General features: G+C 44.2%; 1 protein-coding gene across 2 annotated transcripts in view; it reads left to right on the top strand.

The window, feature by feature from the left end:
* The window catches only part of HIPK1 (homeodomain interacting protein kinase 1), an 81,776-nt gene that overhangs the window by 30,493 nt on the left and 29,428 nt on the right, over window positions 1-21,855 (top strand). Inside the window, exons 3-10 of one of the 2 annotated variants that reach the window (XM_075335604.1) lie at window positions 1,000-1,123; window positions 8,880-8,999; window positions 9,248-9,334; window positions 10,771-10,955; window positions 11,137-11,299; window positions 11,506-11,728; window positions 13,356-13,480; window positions 20,158-20,292. In XM_075335604.1, the coding sequence (XP_075191719.1) occupies window positions 1,000-1,123; window positions 8,880-8,999; window positions 9,248-9,334; window positions 10,771-10,955; window positions 11,137-11,299; window positions 11,506-11,728; window positions 13,356-13,480; window positions 20,158-20,292 (1,162 nt within the window). The remainder of the gene's footprint in view (window positions 1-999; window positions 1,124-8,879; window positions 9,000-9,247; window positions 9,335-10,770; window positions 10,956-11,136; window positions 11,300-11,505; window positions 11,729-13,355; window positions 13,481-20,157; window positions 20,293-21,855) is intronic. The other variant, XM_075335605.1, reaches the window with a different exon arrangement.

Consider the following 21,855-nt stretch of genomic DNA (forward strand, 5'->3'; position numbering starts at 1 on the left):
GTTCCCTTTAACAAACCAGGATAACTGGAGTGTAGCTGAACAGCTCACCATGGGTGGGGGGGGGGGGCTGTACACCCTTGCACAACACTGGTTAAAGCATGGAAGCTGGACACTAGCCCAGACTCTGCTGTGGACTCCTCTGTGGGAATGATCGTCAGGTGGTAATGTGACCGTTCACATGGGATCGCATCACCGCAGGTCCTGGAGATGGAAATCAGCCCACAAGGGGAAAATAACAGGCTGAAAAAATCAAACGGTCTGGCGGAGCGCTGAGGAGGAAGATCTTCTTCAGTTTTGTAAGAAAATAAAGATTTTAAAGTCTGAAGATCTTCCTGCTCCTTAGCGCTCCGCCAGACCATTTTGATTTTTTTTTTTTTTTTTTTTTTTTTTTTTTTTTTTTTTCAGCCCATCCTTTTCATCCCATGACTATTGCAGCTGTATGCCCGGGGTCAGGAGGACTTTACTATTGAATCATTTACAATTCAATTCTAGGAGATGGCTGCTGCCCGCCAATCAGATGCAAGGTGACGTCATACAGCGACGTCACTTCCTTGCATCTGATTGGCGGGCAGCAGAGGCCATTGGTATAACGCAGATAGCTCCTGTGCGGCACCGCAAATGATTTAATTGCAGTAACGTCCTGCCAGCCCAGTGCATAGGACCGCGATTGTCACGGTCTGCGAGCCGCATGTGGGCCGCGTGTTTGAGACCTCTGGTCTATTGTGATGAGGGAGAATGCTTGCTGGCTGTATGTGGGCAGAGAGCTGGACTGCCCTTCCATTATTCTGAGGCTGACTGAGCATCAGACCTGCTTGATTCCTGTACTGAGTACTTTAGTGTTTTAATCTATTGCCATTAAGAATACAAGAAGCAATTCAATTTGGGTTGAGAACTTGTGCAAGTACTCTCTTCCTGGGTTAAATGCATCGAATTGTCCATAGATCGTGACCTGCTCGTTATGATTTACATTTTTTTTTTTTTTTTTTGTCTACTCCACAGAGCTCCTGAGATCATCCTTGGGCTGCCGTTTTGCGAAGCAATAGACATGTGGTCTCTGGGTTGCGTCATAGCAGAGCTGTTCCTCGGATGGCCTCTGTATCCGGGTGCTTCGGAGTACGATCAGGTAACTTTTTTTTTTTTTTTTTGGTTTTTTTTTTTTCAGTGCTTGCACTCAAGTGGTTAAATTCCTAGGCAGTTTAGAAATAAAGCCCTCTTTCACAGTTGACCAGGTGCCATGAGAAATGTGGGACATGTGTTTCTGGAGGCGTGACCTGACGTATTGCTGAAGAGGTCAGGAACTGTCGTGCTACCTATTGGGTGTAGGAATCTTAAATGGCAATATCGACCCTTTTTAATTTGGCTTCTTCTCCCAAGTAACCTGGCAGGACTCATTAGACACATTTCAGGGTGTTGGCCTCTTCAGAGGATTGGAACCGATGAAGGGAAATCTGCTTATTTAAATGGGTTGTCCACTACTAGAACAACCCTGCCTGGTTCCACATGTTTACACTAGTTTAAAATAATGGACTACTCTCCTTCCATACGAGCGCCCTTCCAGCTGTGCCATGACTCACAAAACTGGGGCTCCCGTGGGGTTGTGATTAGGGGTGATCGAATACCTCAAATATTCGGCTTTGCGAATATCCGACAAATAGGTCGCCGCTATGCAAATATTCGATGGGCAATGTGAGTCCATGGGAAGCCCGACTAGTTGTTCGGGGTTCCCGTAAACTGACTTTGCGCATGGAATATTTGCGAATAGTTGAATAGCAGCGACCTATATTCGCAAAGCCGAATATTTGAAGTATTCGATCATCCTTGGTTGTGATGTCATGCAACCAGCGTTCAGTCAGCGCCAACTTCTATCTCCCCACTTTCAGACCAAACAAGCGGTTATCAGATTAGTGTGGCATCACAGCTCACTTAATCTGGCTTGCTCATTTGGTCTGAAGTCAAGGAGACAACCGCCAGTGCTGATTGGCTGTGGGGTTCGCCTGATGTTACAAACCCACATGAGCTGTGCCGCAGCTGGACGGCTGACTATATTGGATGTGAATATTTTGTTTTACCAGGGGAAAACACGTGGAATCAGAAGGGGTTGCCTAATAGTGGACAACCCCTTTAACTCCCAGGGGAGCACTTCATGGCCCCCATTGAATGGTTTGTGTATACAGGGAGTAGCTTATAGTTATCTTAACTTAAAGGGAACCTGTCATCAGAAATTTAGCTTGAAACCTAAGTTTCCCCCTCTGCAGCTCCTGGGCTGCATTCTAGCAAGGTTCCTGTACTTTTTGTGGCCCCTTTTATACCAAATTAAATACTTTATAAACTTGTACCTTTTTTGCTATGTAAATTTTGTAAATCGGCCATGGGGGCGGGCTCTGCTGTTCCTCCAATACATTGACGCTGTCCCCCCACGCTCCATTTCATCCATCAGGAAGCCGCCCACTGCGCCCGAGGTGCCGCCCACGCCAGGATCGCTGGTGACGTGTGTCACAAGCACGAGATTATGGGCGGCACTGTGATTGCATCCAAGTGCCCGCCCATAATCTCGTGGACACGCTTTTCCCCCCACTGCCTCCAGCGTTCTGCGCAAGCGCTCGCCGGCCAAATGACCCAACGTCACCTCCTTCCCATCTTACCCTGCAGCAGGGCAAGGTGGGAAAGAGGGGACGTCGGGTCATCTGGCCAGCAAGCGCTTGCGCAGAACGCTGGAGGAAGAGGGGAAAGTGCGGACACGAGATTATGGGCGGCACTTGCTGATGACACTCACAGCGCCGCCCGTAACCTCGTGCCTGCGCAAAACGTCACCAGCGGTCACACGTGCACAGTCCCGCTACAGTCGCACAGCGCATGCGCGGGACCAGGGGCGGCGTCCTCAGATATGAAATTCAGCGTTGGGGTGGGGGGGAGGGGGGGCGGCGATGTCAGTGTTAGAGGAACAGCAACGGTCAGCAGAGAGCCCGCCCCCATAGACTATTTACAAAATTTACAAGTTTATAAAGTATTTAATTTGGTTTAAAAGGGGCCACAAAGTACAGGAACCTTGCTAGAATGCAGCCCAGGAGCTGCAGAGGGGGGAACTTTTAGGTTTAAAGCAAAATTTCTGATGACAGGTTCCCTTTAACGTTGCTCTGTATCGGTCCGTATACTCCGAAATGTCGTCTTGTAGCTCAGGCTCCTATAATTGGTTAGTAACCCCCCACTGTTCACCTGTGCTGATTAGTGTGTTGCAGAGAATGGTCCATGTGTAGGTGTGCTGGGTACAGCATTACTGGTGCTCTGCCAGTGCTCTTACATCATCCCCTTCATGAATATGGATGAGATCACCCCCCCACCCCCCCCCCCCCCTTTCCCAGTATATTTCCTGCAGTTCATGAGATGTAACTTTCCATCCAGGTGTTCAGGCCCTGCAGATAATCCAAAATCTTGATGCCAGTCATTGTTCTGCTCTATGGTGCTGAAGCGTGGAAAATGTGTAATAAAGCTACAAGTGTAGGAAGTGTTCTCATGTTACATGGAGCGCTGCTAATTTTGGAGACGCTCTTTATCCTTAGCTTCTGGCTACTTTAATGATTGGCACTAGTTTTGACGTAGTTTTAGGTCTGTGCATAAATGTTTCTCTGCACATGGGCCTGTGAGCTGCTCTATCAATCTGATCTGGCACAACACATACTGCTGATACAATGTTTCCACGCACAACTCCAATAAAAACACCCTTATGCCAGATATTTCACACAATGCAAAAAATGAGGGCCCAGTGAGGTTTTAATTTGTCAATTATAGAACCACAGGTTTTTTATTTTTTTGAGCAATGGGTGCAAAACAGCAAATTAAGTGTTTTTGAGTAAAAAAAAATGCTGCAACCCACTGACCAAATTGACATGCTGCATATTTCAGTGGTTTTGTGACTTAAACTACTATTCCATGTGTTTTGTCCACAGAATGTTTAACACCTTTTTTTGAACACTTTATTGACTTCAGAGCTGCAGCATATTTTGTTTTGTTTGAACCAAATTTTAAAATAAAAAATATGTAAACAGAGCTGCAGCATATGAACGTAGGCTAACACTTCAAAGCACATGGAGGTGTCGTCCCCCCCACCTCTTGAGTGGTCCAGGATTTGAGGGGACTGGGGCAGCTTTCTTCCAGAAATTGCCACAGGTTGTCTGGTAGGGCAGCGCACTACTCTATTAAAATACATGGAGCTGAGCTGTTGTACGTTACCTGTAGGCATGTGTGGTGCTGATTTGGAAGAAGGCAACCTTGTCTTTTAATCTTTTTAAACCCATTTTATAAGCACCTGTAGCATATGGAAGTGGTAGTATAGCCATGCTTTCCCCAATTAAAGTGACTGTTGGAGATCTCGTGTGCCAGTCCTAGGAAATTGGGGGGTCCAGCCCAAGTTCTACATGGTTTGTAAGTGTATTGCATTGACACAGCCACACTAGCCCCCAAACTAAACATGGCTTGTTGACAAGCTCCTATACAGCTGTACCACCAGCTCCATATGTAAAGATGCACTGTGAGGTGATTTTGGGGGCAAGAAATCAGTCAGTGAGGTCCTCATATTAATGGTCAGCTGGTTCTATTGAACCTTGGGTGTGGGAAGGGGGCTTTAGGGTTGAATGCATGAAAGGATCCTATGGTTCTTGCCCCATAGAAGGTGAATGTTACAAAAAGCTTTGTTGCTTAACAGTACATGAGTCTTATCCAGCTGAGCAATGGATATATAAAAGGGCTCTGGAGCTGCTCGTATCCAATAGGGATAGGAAAAATCCGTCCTGCCAGGCCTCCTGGTTTCACATTAAGGCTGTGTCCACAGTAAAAGGTCCCTGCGGATTTTTTTGCCTGAAAATCCGCAACTTTCGCGGCAAATCCGCACCCGCGGATTTGCCGCGGATTTTTTTTTTTTTTTTTTCCACATTCAAAACAGAAAATCCGCACCAAATCCGCACCAAACAATTGACATGCTGCAGTTTGTTCCGCATCAAAATCCGCGGCAAAATCCGCAGCGGAAAAATCCGCAGCATGGGCACAGCATTTCCAAAATGCCATTGAAATGGCTGGGGAGTAGCTGTGCTGCAGATTTTCGGCAAATCCGCGCTAAATCCGCGTCAAAATCCGCGTCAAATCCGCGATAAATCCTGTAGCGTGGGCACATAGCCTTAATGGCCAGAAGGTGGCTTGTGAGTAATGGAGAACTTCTGCTCTTCTCTATGCAGAAGATTGCACTGCAGACATTGTATGCCACTGACCCCCGTAAACCCCCTGAGAATCGGCCTGTAGCACAGGTTTTGCTCCTGTTTCTGTACTACTTTGGGCAGGGTGCTTCTCCCTTCTGAGGGTTTCTCAGCAGCTGCAGTTGTTGGGTGGCACCTGTGTTACAACATAACTGAAACCGTCTTTATCTGCACATGAGGTCTCTGCAGACTCTGCACATGGCTGCGATCAAACCACTGAGATCTTAGATAAGTCATGTAGATGCTGACACCACCCTCCTGACCCTCTGAGGTAGCGCTCCGCACCTCTTGCCAAATAGAGAATGCAAATGTCTAGTCCTTGTGTCATATAGAATGTATAGTTAGCACATGTGAAAGCACTGCCCTACCTCACTGCATCCGGCATGTATTTACTAGTGTGCGTCTGGAGAGCGGAGTGACAGGCAGAGCCTCACTGTCTACCATTTATGACCACCTCTAGTGCGCAGGGATCTGTGGAGGAAAATCTGCAATCCTGGCTTCATCCTCACTACTCGCTCACTCTCCTGTCAGAAATGACCAGGTGAATGTGTGGTAACCTCAGTTACCTCTGTAGCATCTGGCTGCTACCCCCACTCCATAACAATAGTCTGCATATGTGGCTCGGTCTAGCCGGCACGTTGGGTCGCCCATGTGTGGTGGTGGAGACCTTACAGGGAGGCTGGCTCTAGAAAACTAAGCCGTGTGGTGCTGCACCCCCAGGGAATATCCATATTGTCGCATGCCTCGTCCTTCATTATGCCGTTTGCATAGACTGTGCTACACATAAGCACCTCTTAATCCGCTTTTGTCAGGGTTGAAAAACAGGGTAAAGGATGCAAATCCTGTAGCACTTCCCTGGTTTGTCTGTCGGGAGGGAAATCTGATGAATGAGCAGTCGATCCTTTCTTATCTTGCGTGTGGGTGAGGGGCTTGCACCTGCTGAGCAGTGCTGCTGGGATTTACAGCTCGGTAGTATACATTTATGGGGCATTTATGGCAGTCATTCAGTATTGTCTGGAATCCTTTCCATGTATAGGGTGATGGTAAGAAGCATCAGGTCACTGGGTTTCTCTGAGCAGCCGCTTGGCCAGTGGACTAGTGACTTGTGCATTTCTGGCAAGTAGACTAGATGTGTCCATAGCTAAAGTACATGATTGTGTGCAGCGACCAGGCCTCACAGTGGTTTCCCTGTCAGTCTTCTGAGAATCTGCTCTGTGCTGTGGGTGTCACAGGGTAGGTGAAGTCGGGCTAAATGCTGCGCTAGAAACCACAAATCCAGGAGATGTAGTGAATTCTTTCCTTTCCTTTATTAACACAGGTCAACGCGTTTCAAAGGCATCTCCGCCTTACTGAACTGAAGCTTCGCTCTGTTGTGTTGTCCATGATGGAGGTTTTTAACACAGAGCGAAGCTTCAGTTCAGTAAGGCGGAGATGCCTTTGAAACGCGTTGACCTGTGTTAAGGAAAGAATTCACTACATCTCCTGGATTTGTGGTTTCTAGCGCAGCATTTAGCCCGACTTCTCCACCTACCCTGTGACTTTTATTGCATCATCGGGGCTGCGGCTGACCACTTTCTGCATTAATTTGCTTTATGCCTACAAAGGAGTTGTGCCTGTCACAACTTAAACAGGTGAGTACCTGTCTTACCCCTTATATCCATCTGTATACCAGATAAGACCCTATTTGCGCTTCTTTTTTCCACAGCTCTGATATCTGTGCTGTGGGTGGGAAGATGACTTGTCTGCCTTCCATGAAGTCAGATATGATCACACTATTAAAATGGCGTTTTGGGTTTTTTCCTCCTCTTGCGGGTCAAGGCCGTCACGTTTTGCATTTCTCATCATTCACTTGATCTGTTAGATATTTGTGCAGAGGTTTTATTAATAGATGACATTTTCCAGCATAACGTTCTGGGTAATCTGTCTATGATCTAGTGTATTCTGGAAACTGTGCACCTCAACTTAAGGCCCAGTCACACTAAACGACTTACCAGCGATCCCAACAACAATACAACCTGATAGGGATCGCTGGTGAGATGTCACTATGCGACACTCCAGGGATTGCTGGAGCGTCGCTACACGTGTAAGCATTCTGCGCTTGGTAACTAAGGTAATTATCGGGTAACCAACCTGATATTTACTTTGGTTACCAGCACATACCGCTTAGCACTGGCTCCCTGCACACCTAGCCACAGTACACATCGGGTTAATTACCCGGTGTACTCTGCTACGTGTGCAGGGAGCTGGCTTCTGTGGATGCTGGTAACCACGGTAAACATCGGGTAACCAAGGGAAGGGCTTCTTGGTTACCCGCGGTTTACCGTGGTTACCAGCGTCCACAGAAGCCGGCTCCTGCTGCCTGCACATTCAGTTGTTGCTCTGTCGCTGTCACACACAGCAATGTTGCTCTCGCACTGTGATGCACACAACTAAATGGTCTAGGACATTCAGCAACAACCAGCGACCTCACAGCAGGGGCCAGGTTGTTGCTGGATGTCACACACAGCGACATTGCTAGCAAGTTGTGCCTCAGCAGCGATGTTGCTTAGTGTGACGGTACCTTTTAGACTATGGCTCCATAAGAATATAAAATCAGCGTCCGCTTGCATCGTGGTAGCACGTCTCGTGTCACTGTAAAATGGTCTTGTCAAAGTGACATCTTATCCATATAGGAACAATAAAGACAACTGCACAAAGTCTGTACTTGCTGGTGGGGAACAGGTCAAGAGGGCATGGCTGTTGGGCTACCACTTACCTGATCCTTTAAAGCAGAGCAAAATCCAGCATCCAATAATAGTAATTGGATTTTAAATTACTCTTAAACTAAGACAACACAGACAAGTGTTATAATTGGAATCCGTGCCTGATTTTATATCACTTACTGGGCTGCTTGCTGTAATTCTTGCTGAGTGATTTTGATCCCTAGAGGACTAGTAAAGTTGCTGCTGTGTAGTCTCCATATTCATGAGCTCTATAGAACAGCCCTCTGCACAGATTGGCAGCTTTGTGTATACTGTGCATAGCCAGAAAGCTCAGTCACAATTTATAGCAAGTAGCTTAGTAAGTGATGCATCTCCACAATAAAGCTGTCCTAAATACTGCTCTAAGATGGGGTAGCGAAAATCTACTGACAGTGTCTCTTCAGTTTACTAAAAGGGAATAAATTGTGGTCTTTACTCACTGAGGCAGGGAACTGAACCCCAGTGATTATTGGCCCCCCGCAATCAGTCACTTCTTGTGGACAGGTTACACATCACTTAAGAAACAAAGCTAAATATATGAAGAGCCTAAAGCCTGCAGGCAATGGAAGCTTTATTGTTCCAGGTTGTACTTTTGGATAATCTAGGATAATGTCCATTGCTTTGTATCCAGTTCTAGCCTGACAGCATGGTATACTAGTCTAGTGTTGTAGAGGATGTGCTTGTTTTGGTGGAGTCGCTAAATGTCGGCTGTCGCCCCGTTTATCTGACATCTGCTCGTGACAGATACTTTGCACTTCTTATCCCTTTTGAGAAGTATAAAAACTCTTAATGGCATTTTCATTTTCTGCTTTTCTTAGAAAATGTTTTCCAATGTCACTCGCTCTCATAATGAAACTATACCTTGAGCATGAAAAGCTGTCATTGTGTGTTTCAGATAAGGTACATCTCCCAGACACAAGGCCTTCCTGCAGAGTATCTCCTCAGTGCCGGATCTAAGACTTCCAGATTCTTCAATCGAGACCCAGATCTGGGCTACCCATTATGGAGGTTAAAGGTAAATTGTGTCATCTGGAAAGGATCTGGCCACCGCTGCCTGCCAGGGCCTCTGTATGGCGAGAAGGCTGTACAGCAGTACACGGCCGCACTCTGGCATTTACCCTAATCATGAGAAATCCCTGACATACTTATGCTCTATAGCAGTATTCTTATGTGACCACTGGTGCAATTTTACTTTCTACTGTGCTTGCAGCTCACAATTAATACACAGTAAATTTAAGTCTGAGTTGTTTTATTTTCCTGTAGACACCAGAGGAACATGAAATGGAAACCGGAATAAAATCTAAAGAGGCTCGCAAGTATATCTTCAACTGTTTAGATGACATGGCCCAGGTAAGTGAGCAGCCAGTGAACTCGTCTTGAGTGCTTTGCAAACTGTAATGGTGAATAAGGGGCTCCTACCCCTACTGTCGGTCACTTTTTCTCCCCCAATGTGGTATATTTATTAAAAAGCCAGAATTATTCAACCCTTGTTGCAAATTAGGAACAATATATAAATTTCAACACAAGTGGTTTCTTCCCATCCAGTACTAGCGCCACTCTTACTACAGCCTGTGTCTCAATTATTCATGTATGTGGCAAGCGTCTTTAGCACGGGGTAGAGAATCTTTGGCGGCTTGACCTGCTACATATGTGATGTGTAGCAGACACCGCTTCTGGCAGCATTCCTGATGAATCTTGGTTATTAACCCATGGACAATGGCCTTCGGTTTATTGTATGTGACTATGTGCTAGAACTGCTTCATTTAAGGCCCCCCCCCCCCTCTCTGACTTTCTATGGGGTTTAAAGTCAGGTGACTGGCCACTCAATCAGGATTTCTAGTGAACAAGACTAGCTGGCCTGTGAAGATCGTGACTATTCCCAGGACTGTGAGCTCAAACATAACCAAGGCCATGGTTTCTTCTCGGATTTCCTGACTATTGGAAACCTGCATCGTGTGGAGGGCAAAGCAGCACCAGAGCTTCACTGATGGCCTGCTTTTTAGCGCATGCTTCATTGTTCTTCAGGCATACTGCTGATTTTTCTTAAGCCTGAAGTGTGTGTGTGTGTGTGTGTGTGTGTGTGTGTGTGTGTGTGTGTGTGTCCTTACAAGACGGAAAATCTCGGGGACTCATTAGTTCCCAATGAACCCTTGACGTTATAGCGTGGGGTGTTATCAGGATGTCATGAGTTTGTTGGAAACTCCAAAGACCTTCTGGAATACACACCTGTCCCTGCGATGCTGGGCCTGGAGCTGTCCCCGCGATGCTCCGGCTTCCAGGTCCTGAGTGCGGTGAATAATCAATGAATGAGCGGGGGTCAGGAAAACTGGTAAATATGGAAAATCTTTATTTCACGCGTGTTTTCTCTGGTACCTGTCACACGTATGCAAACACGGATGTCACACGTGACACATGACCATAACCATGCTTGTGACTGGTACCTGATTAAACACTAACGTCTGAACCCAGCCTTAAGAGTACTGAGCACCTGAGCATGGTAGTGCTCACCAGTCACTAATTTTGAGCCTTTTTACATTTTATTCTTTGGTTCACTGCAGAAAGTTTGAAGTTTTCGAAGTCTTGATTTGCAATGGGGTAGACTACTTTAGATTGCCCTTCTACAGATGCAGTTTAGTGTCCTTACATGGGGCTGACAATACAACATAATGAATCTTTTTACAGCAGTTTCTTGTTTTCAATAGATCAATGTCAACAATCCACAAATGCCAGTTTTTGTACAAAAGGCTTTATATATTTTTTTTTTTTTCCTCTCCCACATCTAATAGGTGAATATGTCGACAGACCTAGAAGGCACAGATATGTTGGCAGAGAAGGCAGACAGAAGAGAATATATAGACTTGCTGAAGAAAATGTTGACTATTGATGCAGATAAGAGGATAACTCCAACAAAAACCTTACATCACCCTTTTGTTACCATGAATCATCTGCTGGATTTCCCACACAGTAACCAGTAAGTAGGATCATTACTGGGCACAGACATGTTGTTCAAGGGCACTTCCATGAAAATTCCAGTCGTGCTCTTCTCTGCATTAGTCATAAAGCCCGTGCAGTGATCTCAGGCCAGCCACTGAAGATCGATGATACGAGTGGCCTTTTAGTATGGTGTTTATCATTGGTTTGCTTTCTTACAGTGTAAAGTCATGCTTTCAGAACATGGAGATATGTAAGAGGAGGAACAATATGTATGACACGGTGAACCAGATTAAGAGTCCTTTCACCACTCACGTGGCACCAAACACAAGCACAAATCTGACTATGAGCTTCAATAACCCACTGAGCACTGTGCACAATCAGGTACGTAGCCAAACGTGGCTGCCACACATGATCTGCACCGGTCCTGGTGCTTAGAAGTGCCGGCCATTATATTGGTAGTGATTTCTTTGTAATTACTAGAAGTGTCATGTTCTGCGTGGTCGTGGTGATTCGCAGTGCAGACACACGTGTACTCCTGTGTAGAGCTGCCATCTGACTGCCTGGTGTGACTTTCTGTTCCTTTTTAGGCTAGTGTACTGGCTTCCAGCTCATCGGCTTCAGCTACATTTTCTCTGGCAAACTCTGATGTGCCACTGTTAAACTACCAGTCAGCGCTTTACCCGCCATCTGCTGCTCCGATGCCTGGTGTGGCTCAGCAAGGAGTGTCTCTTCAACCCGGAGCACCCCAGCTCTGCCCCCCAGCAGATCCATTCCAGCAAACATTCATCGTTTGCCCGCCAGCGTTTCAAGGTAACTTGCATTTTTTTCCCCCACTTTATATATTGCCTTGGTATCTAGTTAAGTTATGTGGTGGGTTTCTAGTTAATGCAACACATGAAGGGGCAGAACAAGGCTGATACTGAGACTCTTCCCAGACTCTTAAATTGGGCTGAATTGCTGTTCGCTGTACAGAAGGTCCTACATTAGTAGGACCAACGTCTAGGCCCCTGATAATACCCCCTTTCAGCTAAAGCTGTCCAACTGATTTGCCACTGCTGATATTCCATTCTGGCCATGCAAACAAATTGCTAGCCAGTAACCCCTACGGGCAAGACCTAAATCTGGCACCCTCTGAGTCATATACTGACATATGCCCTTATAAATGGGACCCTCGGTACTGATTGCCTCTATGCACTGGATACGTGATAATGTTAGGTGGACATTCTGACCATGGGAACCCCACCCATTGCAATATAAAGTGGTATCCCTGCCTGGATTCTGGCTAATGGAGTTTCTAGTAATCCTTATTTGGTTACTTTTCGATCATTGAGATCACCATTGCCCCCAACAAGAGTGCATCTTCACTTACATGAGTGGTGCTGGTTCAGAACATTGGCCCACTAATATGATCATTATCCACTATTTCTGAAACTTCTAATCTTACCGAAGGAAATCATTATAATAAACAGATAATGAATGTATTAGTTTGGAAGTCTGTCAAAACTTCATGCTGTGCAACCCAAAATCAAAGGTCCATTTTTCTAAGTTTTGCCTTAAAGGGAATCTGTCAGTAGGATTTTGCTCCCCTCTTATGAGAGCAGCAGAACAAAAGGGCAGAGACCCTGAATTTAGTGATTTATCATTTACTGAACAGCTCTCATTTTGATGATCTGCCCTTTCTGCTGCAGATCTACCAGTTCTCTAAATGGGGAGCTCTGTAACCCTGCCTTCACCACTCATAAGAAGCTTACTGGCTGCTTTCTGCCTATGCACAATCAGTGGGTGGTGGTAGAGGGCTCTTTGAGTATTACACTACATGTCAGGATGTTTACTAGTAATCTGCTAAGTGATATAAAAACTACAGCTCAGTGACGTCCATGGAAGCAGACTTGATATGCATCTAATGCTGCTGTCGATAAGGCCCTGTGCGCACACTGCGGTTTTGCTGCAGAAAATGCTTATAACCTTGCTGCAGTCCTTCCCCAGAAAAACCTATGGTAAAAAAATGCTGTACGCAGTTTTTTTTTTTTTGTTTTCAACAGGTTTTGCTGCATGTTTTCTGCAGCAAAAAGAATTGCATGTCACTACTTTTACACAGGTACCTGTGGTTTTTGCCATAGATAATGGTCACAAACCATGGCAAATTGCAGTAAAACCGCATGCGGTTTTTTGGGTGCGGTTTGCTGCGGTTTTTACCGCAAGTGCGGTAATCTTTCAGAGGGTCCGGAATATTCTTAAAAAAAAAAAAAAAATTCCATTTTCTAGTGCGCACAGGGCCTTGGCAAAACTTGATATGTTTTTAGGTCCTGTGCATATGCTGCAGATTTCTATGCTTCTGTGCAGATTTGTCACCATTTTCTGATGCCTGCAAAGTGAATGAGAATTAAAGTACTTTAAACTTTTTTTTTTTTGTTTTTTTTTTGTTTTCCCCCACAAGCTGCTGGGCTTCAAGCAAGCGCCAAACATTCCGGTTTTCCTGTTCGGATGGATAGTACGGTCCCAATCGTGCCCCAAGCTCCTGCTGCCCAGCCTCTCCAGATTCAATCAGGGGTCCTGACACAGGTAATTCAATGAGAGGGTTTTTTTTGTTTTTTTTTTTTATCTTGTCACAAAATAAATGGTGAGAGGTGAAGCTATCCTTTTTATAACCAGTTTATTTTTAACGCATATATTTGATTACCAGCTGGCCTCGTCCCAGTGCATGTCTATCTAGAACCGTGCTGCTGACAGTCGTTTTCAACTTGTCTGTCTTTGTATTTATTACGGTGTTATCCCTTATATTAACGTATACTAAAGCTTGTTACAATAAACTGCATATCGCCGACAAAAATTTCAAGACAAATTAATAACTAGTTTTTTGCAAATTGACTTGCATTTCCCATTCCGTCAGCCTCTTAGCTGCCATTTTTCACAATGCAATGATGACGGTCAGTCCAGACACGCCACAGGTAAGGTGGTACTGCCCTCCTGTGCAATGGCCGTGGCTGATAGTAATGGAGCTGTTCTGAATCAACTCATATGTCCCAGCTTTCTAACATTGGTCTAGTACAAATTCATTGACTTATGGCACTACAGCACTTGGTGCCCAGCTATCTTCCTAGTGCTTTTGATCTTGCGTTAGTACCATCATTCAGTTTGCCTGGTTAGTGAGTCACTGCTCCAGAATTTCTGGCATCAATTTTTTTTTTTTTTTTTTTTTTGTCATTACTGGAAATATAGCCTGGGTGTGCCCGTTACTTCAGGAATAGAATATGCATTTGGCCATGATTGCATCAGTCTGTCATGAGCAGAACTTCTGGTTTCTCAGCGGCGCAGTCTTGTGGAGCAGAATCTAGCGGACAGTACGATGCATGCTCAATAAATGTACCCCGATTCATAAATGGGGGGTTAGACTAGGCAATTCTCCCGACACTCCCCTTGAAGTAGAACGTCATGCATTGGCTGCCTCGTATTTTCCACCGCTTGGCAGTATCACCTTTTTAGCTTTATACATATATGCGTATTATATAGATTCTTGTATGAAGAATATTCTTCTTTTCTGAGTCTTGTGTTTAGAGAAACTGCCCAGTGCTACATTCCCATTCATCCCCCTAATGTAACATTTCACAATGGGGAGGGTGCAGCGTTGACACCATTTTAAGGCCGTTTCTTTGCAGAATGCGGTTTTCATCCCTTCCAGGCTGTGATCACTGTTTGCACTCGTCTTCATCCATACTGTGACAGTGATGGATTTTGTGTACAGGAAATCATTCCATTACTAGATAAGGACTTGTGTTTTTGAAAAGCCATTTATCTCTTTAAAACTCTCTTCCCAGCCATGTCCTTACAGCAAGTATAAAATGAGCCGTTTCACTGCTCAGCATCCACTCTCCTCAAGCTAATTGTGCCCATCTGAAAACTGATCATGGCTTACGCACAGCCATTGATCTCACAAAGTAATTTGTCTAAAAATACATCGGGCAGCTTTTGTTGGAAAGGGATAAAATAAAATGCCTGGAAGAAGTAGTTTCATTGAGTTTCTAATGGAAACATGACCTCAGAAAACAGACTCCTGGAAACAGAACACAGTCCTATGAATCAGCTGCACAGGATGCCAATAGAGTACAGTAATGCTGCAGGTGGAGGACATTTGTTACATTCTCAATATAGTTTCCTTTCATTCCAGCCTTATGACTCACTTTCTAGGATTTATCACTTCCTATTAACTGCTTATTAGGCCTAAGCCACACGGCATGAAAATCGGAGCAAGTGGAATGCGATGTTTTATCGCGTTCCACTCAGACCAATATTAACCTATGTGCCAGCACCCATGAGCGATTTATTTTCTCAGCTCTAGTCGGACCGAGACAACAATCGCAGCATGCTGCGAGTAATGAAAGTCTTGTTTGTCACACCCAGTCAAGTCTGTGGCAAGAGAAAAATCGCACTGCACTCGCAGTACACCGGTGTTCCGCGAGTGCAACGTGAGAATGGCAATAGCCAGCAACGGAGGAGAGGGAGAACTCGAGCCGGCCCGCCCCTCCTCAGAGTTGACCCGCCCCTATCACATGATCTGACATCAATCGCAGTGACACTCGGCTCCTGTTGTGCTGTCAGCATGAGCAGAGTGTCATGCGAGGATCGCAGTAGATCCCTGTGGCCCAGGCCTTAAAAAGAGCACTCCATGATTTTTTTTTTTTTTTTTTTTTTTTTTTTTTTTTTTAAAAATCTGTGTATATGCATGTAGGGTGTGGGTTAATATACTCTCTTGGATTCAGTGCCGTTCTGCTCCTCTTAGTGACGTCACTGTGCTTCAGGCTCTCTGGTTCGCTGAAGTATTGCAATGTAGGTCTATTAAACAATGTTCTGACTTTGTTTCATAGACTTTTATATTGTAAAAGCCACTTCTGGGTCACGCAGAGCAGTGTGACTTGGAGTCTGCACAAAGCTGTGACGTCACTCTGAAGAGGAGCAGAACGGTGCTGGATCCTGGAGAAGGGGGCAGTAGATGAGTATATTGAAACTCTAACATCACATACTTAAATTTATTAAAACAAATCAGAATACTTTAGAGATGTTGCCCCTACATCATGATGGTCTCAGTTGAGGTACCAAAATCCTGCTGATGGAGACTCAAAGTCCAGTGCTGGTCACTTACTGGGCAGCATGCTGTAGTACTAATGACCACCAGTGGGTGAAAGCTTATTAGGCCACTAAAAAACCTGCTGTCATGTAGTCCTCCATATAACAAGCCTTGTATAACCACATCCCCACCAATGGTAGCTGTGTACAATGTGCATAAAATGCTGCCAATCAGTGGTGTGGGAGGGCTCGACAATTTAAAACTCGAAGATGTGCAGCCAGTAAAACTGAGATTTTATCAACATGACCGTAAGTGGCCCAGCAACAGACGCTGCTGGAATCTGCCACCTGGTTATTAAAGATATGGTTTGCTATAGCCTCTAGTGCTTTAATCTCCTGTTAATAAAACAGTTTTACCCAAAATGCAACAAGCAGAGCAGTAAGGGACCTATTACTGGAATAAGGTCAGTCTCTGCATTTATTCTGCTCTCAGATTAGTTGACGACAACCTAGTGCCGTTCCCTTGAACGAATATTTTCTGACCTAATTTATGCTTAAAGAAAATTGTTTAATCATTGGGTTAGACGTGTCAATATGGGACACTATTTACTGCAGATTTGCTGCTTTTCCAATTTGATAGGATGAAAAGCCAGTGAAAGCTGCAGTCCATTTTAGCTGGTTGGGCCAGACCCATTCGGTCACATGACCAGGGCACCCTTTTTATTCATTGAAGTTAACCTTTTGGAAATGTCGTCATGGTTTAAGGAAATTTGATTTTACTTGAAAAACTTTTTAAGTAGGACAGCATGAAATGAGGTTTTCTTCCGTAGTGTGAATCTAGTTTACATGGACCTTGGCCACTAGTACCTGGCAAAGTGTGAGCAGGAAAGGAGTTGACTCCTAACATCCCAGTCAGTGCGCTCCAGCTCATAGACCTCCTATACAGCAATTAACAGCAACTTGTCAGGATCTGAGTAAATCTCAATCATGTAGAATGAATCCCCAGCATCACAGCTCTTAAGCCCCTGTCACATTTAGCGACTTACCAGCGATTTTCATCTTGCATAGCAATTCTGTGGTTTTGCTGTGTATAGTAAAAGTAGAGGATTGCTGGTTCATGTCCCCAAGGAGACTAAGACAATAGAAAGTGGAAGAAAGTTCTTAAATTGGGATATTGAAATTTCCCTTTAGACATTAATGCAGCACTTTTTTTTTTTTAATGTATCAAACTATATAAAATTTAAACCAACTGGTAAACTGTAATGAAATTGAAATTTCAGAATTACGGCGTTTCAGCAACCTCACACGTTAACTAAAACTGCACCATAATGGGTTACACAGTACACCTACCTCCAAAAACTAAACCATTGTCCATAAGCTATTTGGAAGTTCTTTTGTGTACCCATGATGGTGGCTAAATCAGTATTTATAATCTGTAAAGGAATGTAAAGCACGCTCAATCTTTAGCACATGCTCCTATACTAGGTATTGAAATCCCAGCAGCAATTAGTGTAATGACTGATCACAAACTATAGTTTATGATTGGTAATTGTCCTGAAAATCGGTCAAATTAAGTGTCAGAACCTTTTGGAATGTGAGGGATTGTATCACGTAATTGCACAATTGCGTATTGCAACCACTGTTAGGATTCTGCTGTTTTCTTACGCCCAGTATTTATTACACAACTACAAATATGCAACTTGCATGCAATCATTCTCAAGGCTTGCTCACGCCACATGTATTAATCAGACAAGTGCTGCAATTTGACGTGCAAATTGGATGTTTCACGTTTTTGGGTTCATGGAAAACATTAGCCTGCACTCGTCAGTGCGGTCTGATTTCTGCAGTCATGCACAGTGGAGAAGATGGAGAAATTTTGTCCTCCACCTTCACTGTGCTGATTCTCACCTGAGACTCTAGGATCACACTTTGATTTTAAAGTGTTGTTTTTTTTTTTTTTTTTAGTGTCAGAGTAATTTACTGGATTCTGAGAGAATCTACAGTCTGACCTTTGGCTTAGGATTACTCACTGCATGCAACAAATCATTAAGGGTAATTTATGTGGAAGCTGGGATCCTGTCAGTGAGTACACTGTTAGGATTCGCCTTATTGTATTCCAAATCAAATTCGAAATGTCGTTTTTTTTTTATTTTTTTTTGGACCCCGCAAATATATCTCTATCTGAGACAAGCTTAGTTTAATATTTGTAAAGCTGAGCCACATTCTGATTACATAATGGGTTTTGAGCATAAACTATTTAGAATATTTGTAGATATGAAGCCTGTCACTCCAGCTCCATTCCCTACCTAGTGCTGCCGAACTGCCTCTATGCTGTGACTTCAAGCAAAGACTCCCTCAGTCAGGCAGGGTGGAGGCGCTGCTGGCCTGATAATACAGATGGAGTGACGGGATGTACAGAAAGTTATTCAGCCTCAATTGTCGCATCAATACAAACTCTATCAGTAATGGAGGAACTGACTGGCCATGTAAAGGTATTGCCAGACTGTCTTTAAAAACTACATGTGCATATAGTTTTATAAAGTCAATCTGTCAGCAGGATTTCACCCCACAAACTAATACAATTACACTGCCATATCACACCATGGTCTAGAAATTGATTAGAATCTAGAACGTTCCATAAGATCCCATCTGTAAAGTGTTGTGTAATTAATAGTGCTATATAAGTGAGGAAAATGAACTAGTGACTTGCGGCCCTTTTAGACAGGCTGATAATTGTGAGTATTCCTAAGAATGCTTGTTATAGATCACTATAGGCCTGTGGGGTTTTTTTTTTTTTTTTGTATCTTAAACAGGCTTTCAATCCAATGAATTGGCAAAATGTGTATTGGTTGACGCTACTTTTGGGCTTGCATTCTTGTTTAATGGACGGTTTAAATGAGGTGACTGCACTTTCATGTGCCGTGATCACAAGTTTTTACCTCCCTGAGTATATTTTTGTAGTGCTTAGCCACATGCACATAAAAAACAGGCACGTAGTTGCTAATTAACTGCCTGTTCTGCACAGTGACTATCTCCACCAGTGATTCCCCTGACATCTCAGCAACAAAGCAGCTCTCCCTCTTCATTTCTGTCACAACTGACATCAGTGGAACGGGAACGTGAGCAGTACAGGCAGGGTTTCACGATCTACCCATTTTTTTTTTGGCACAATGTGCAAAAAAAATAGTCAAGCATAACCCCTTTTAAGAATGCTAGTCTTGAAGACCAAACAATCAAATCTCTAATTTCCTGGTCAGTATTTCTTAATCCTCATACCAGACAAACCAGCACTTTGATGATTTGTTGGGTGATTGGCCTGTAATTAGGAATGCTTGTTGCCAATTGTCAGCCTGTTTTCTAATCTTTTATCAATTTTTTTTAAACGGGTATTTTGAGTATTCATAGTGATGGCATATTGCTAGGATAAGGCTGGAGGGAAAGTTGTGACTTGCACATAACCCAGACTGGCCACAGCCTCTTCTGACAGGAGCTGGTCCGCTGCATGTATGTCTATGCAGCTGAGCCGCTCCTGTCAGAGCCGCCGGCTGTTTTGGGCAATGTGATCTGAACCTCGTGAGTCAGCGACTCCAGCCACAGTCAAATGTCTTCATCTGACAAGGCGTAGTTTGACCATTTACTGCAGTGACATAAATCAGTGCTGCGCCCGTGTTTTTAGGGTGATTCGGGATCCCAGGGATTGACCCTCCTGACTATTACGGTGCTTTCATATTGCTTTCTACCCCCCACGTTCAGTGGTCCCATTGGGGCTTGCCTTGAAATCCTCCTTAAAACGTACATATGTGCCAATGGGGCTATTAACTATGATGCAGACTGACTTTTTTGTGCTGTCGTGCACAATTTATAGTAGACTGCCTCGTTGGAGTGTTCATTCAAACCCTGTTTTGCCAGGGATTTCTATGTAAGCTCAACTGGACCACAGAACGTGGGGGGAAGAACACATGTGAAAGCACCCTTAGAGAAATGGGTTGTGCTTCGTGCTAGAAAATGCCCACGAAGCAATAAACTGGCATGAAAATCTGCACGAATGAGCCCTTTATGGGTTTGATATATTCACATTAAACCCAAGGAGCATTCACATGCTAGTTCTCATGGTACTGTTAAAGCCTATATCCTGCTATAAGTACACTGTTTCACTCACCTCCTAATCTACGTTTCAGGGAAGCTGTACCCCACTAATGGTAACAACTCTTCATCCACACGTAGCCACCATCACACCGCAGTATGCGGTACCCTTTACCCTGAACTGCGCAGCCGGGCGGCCGGCGTTAGTTGAACAGACGGCTGCTGTACTGGTAATTTTTGTTTCACTTGATTGTGTACACTAACAGTCTCCTTCTCATATATGTACTTGTTTCCCTTTCCTCTTACCGTAGAGCGTTTCCGAAGAGCATGGAAGCATGAGCGCCATCTTGTGGCTGTGTTCTTGCAACATCCTAAGCGGCTCGTTCTTTAATGTCTCCTTTTTTTTTTTTTTTTTTTTTTTTATTTCACTCCATTTTATTTCCTTTTCCAATTGATTGCCACGTTGCTGTCTGCCTCTTATGTTTCAGCCTAGCTTTCTTTAAAGCAGCAGTTCCAATGAGGGGCTAAATTGCAATTTTGCTTCCTACATAGCGGCTTTCTTTTTCCTTCAATTAATTTTGAGGTTTCTGTTATTGACTTTAACAAATTTTAATGACCTGACATCCATGCTGATACACCTGGAGCTCCAGCCTTATAATCCACTGCATTAGGAAGGTGCCTAACTGGAGCAGAGGCTGGGATGAATTAAAGGGAACCAACCAGGATTTTCGTATATAAGCTAAAGCCAGTGCTACTAGCACAATCAGGCTGCTTATCTACATACCTGTAGTGGGCAGCTCAGATGTTTAGGTTTTCAAATCCATGAAAGTAAAGTTTAAAAAATTGGCAGCTTCTTGAGTGGCATCTGCAACTGAGCAGATAATATATGGGTGGGTATTCATATGTATTCCCCCCCCCCCCCCTCCTGTTCCCCCTCTGTTCTCTATGCTAATTTTACTATTCACTAAGATGGCGTCGGAGTTGGCGTCCTCTGATCAGCTGTTTCAAGGGGGTGATCTCCACTTGTTTGTGACCGCAGGAGTATGCGCGGTCACAGTGAGAAGCGCAAAAGTGAGTGCATGCGCATCCTCTCACCCACAAGAATAGAATAGCAGGGGGTATCCATCTTCACAAAGATGGCGCTGGAGATGAGCGCTATGCACAGGTTCCAACTCTGATGTCATCTTAGTGAATAGTAAAATTAGCATAGAGAACAGAGGAACAGGCAGGGGGTGGAATCCATACGAATACCCATATATAGCTCATATATATCCATTGCAGATGCCACTCAAGCAGCTGCCGATTTCTTTAAACTTCACGTTCATGAATTTAAAAACCTAAACCTCCGAGCTGACACTAATGGTATATAGGTAATCTACCTGATAGTGCCAGCATAGCACTGGCTTTACCTCATTCATGAAAATCCTGATTGGTTCCCTTTTTAAAGCTGATAGTTTTCAATATATTATATTATATATATTTTTTTTTTTCTTATTTCTAGACTCATTTGTTACTTAGAACTGTCATTCTTACTATAATCTGGCTTTGTAGAAGTGATTTCCCTTCTATAGAGGCACAAAATGATCATGTATGCTTCTTCGGCAAGTTTTACATAAAGCAGTGGAGTAGTGGCTCAGACCACCTAATAGCTTGTGAACATTTTTTCTAATCAAAGGATTGAATTCTATAATCCAAGCACAATAGTTTTGAGAGTAGAAATGATTATGGCAGTAAAGCCCACCCCAGCCTTTCCTGTAGAACTAAAATAGCATATACTGGGTCAGGTCCTTCAT

This window comes from Anomaloglossus baeobatrachus, chromosome 2 (assembly GCF_048569485.1).
Source record: "Anomaloglossus baeobatrachus isolate aAnoBae1 chromosome 2, aAnoBae1.hap1, whole genome shotgun sequence".
NCBI lineage: Eukaryota > Metazoa > Chordata > Amphibia > Anura > Aromobatidae > Anomaloglossus > Anomaloglossus baeobatrachus.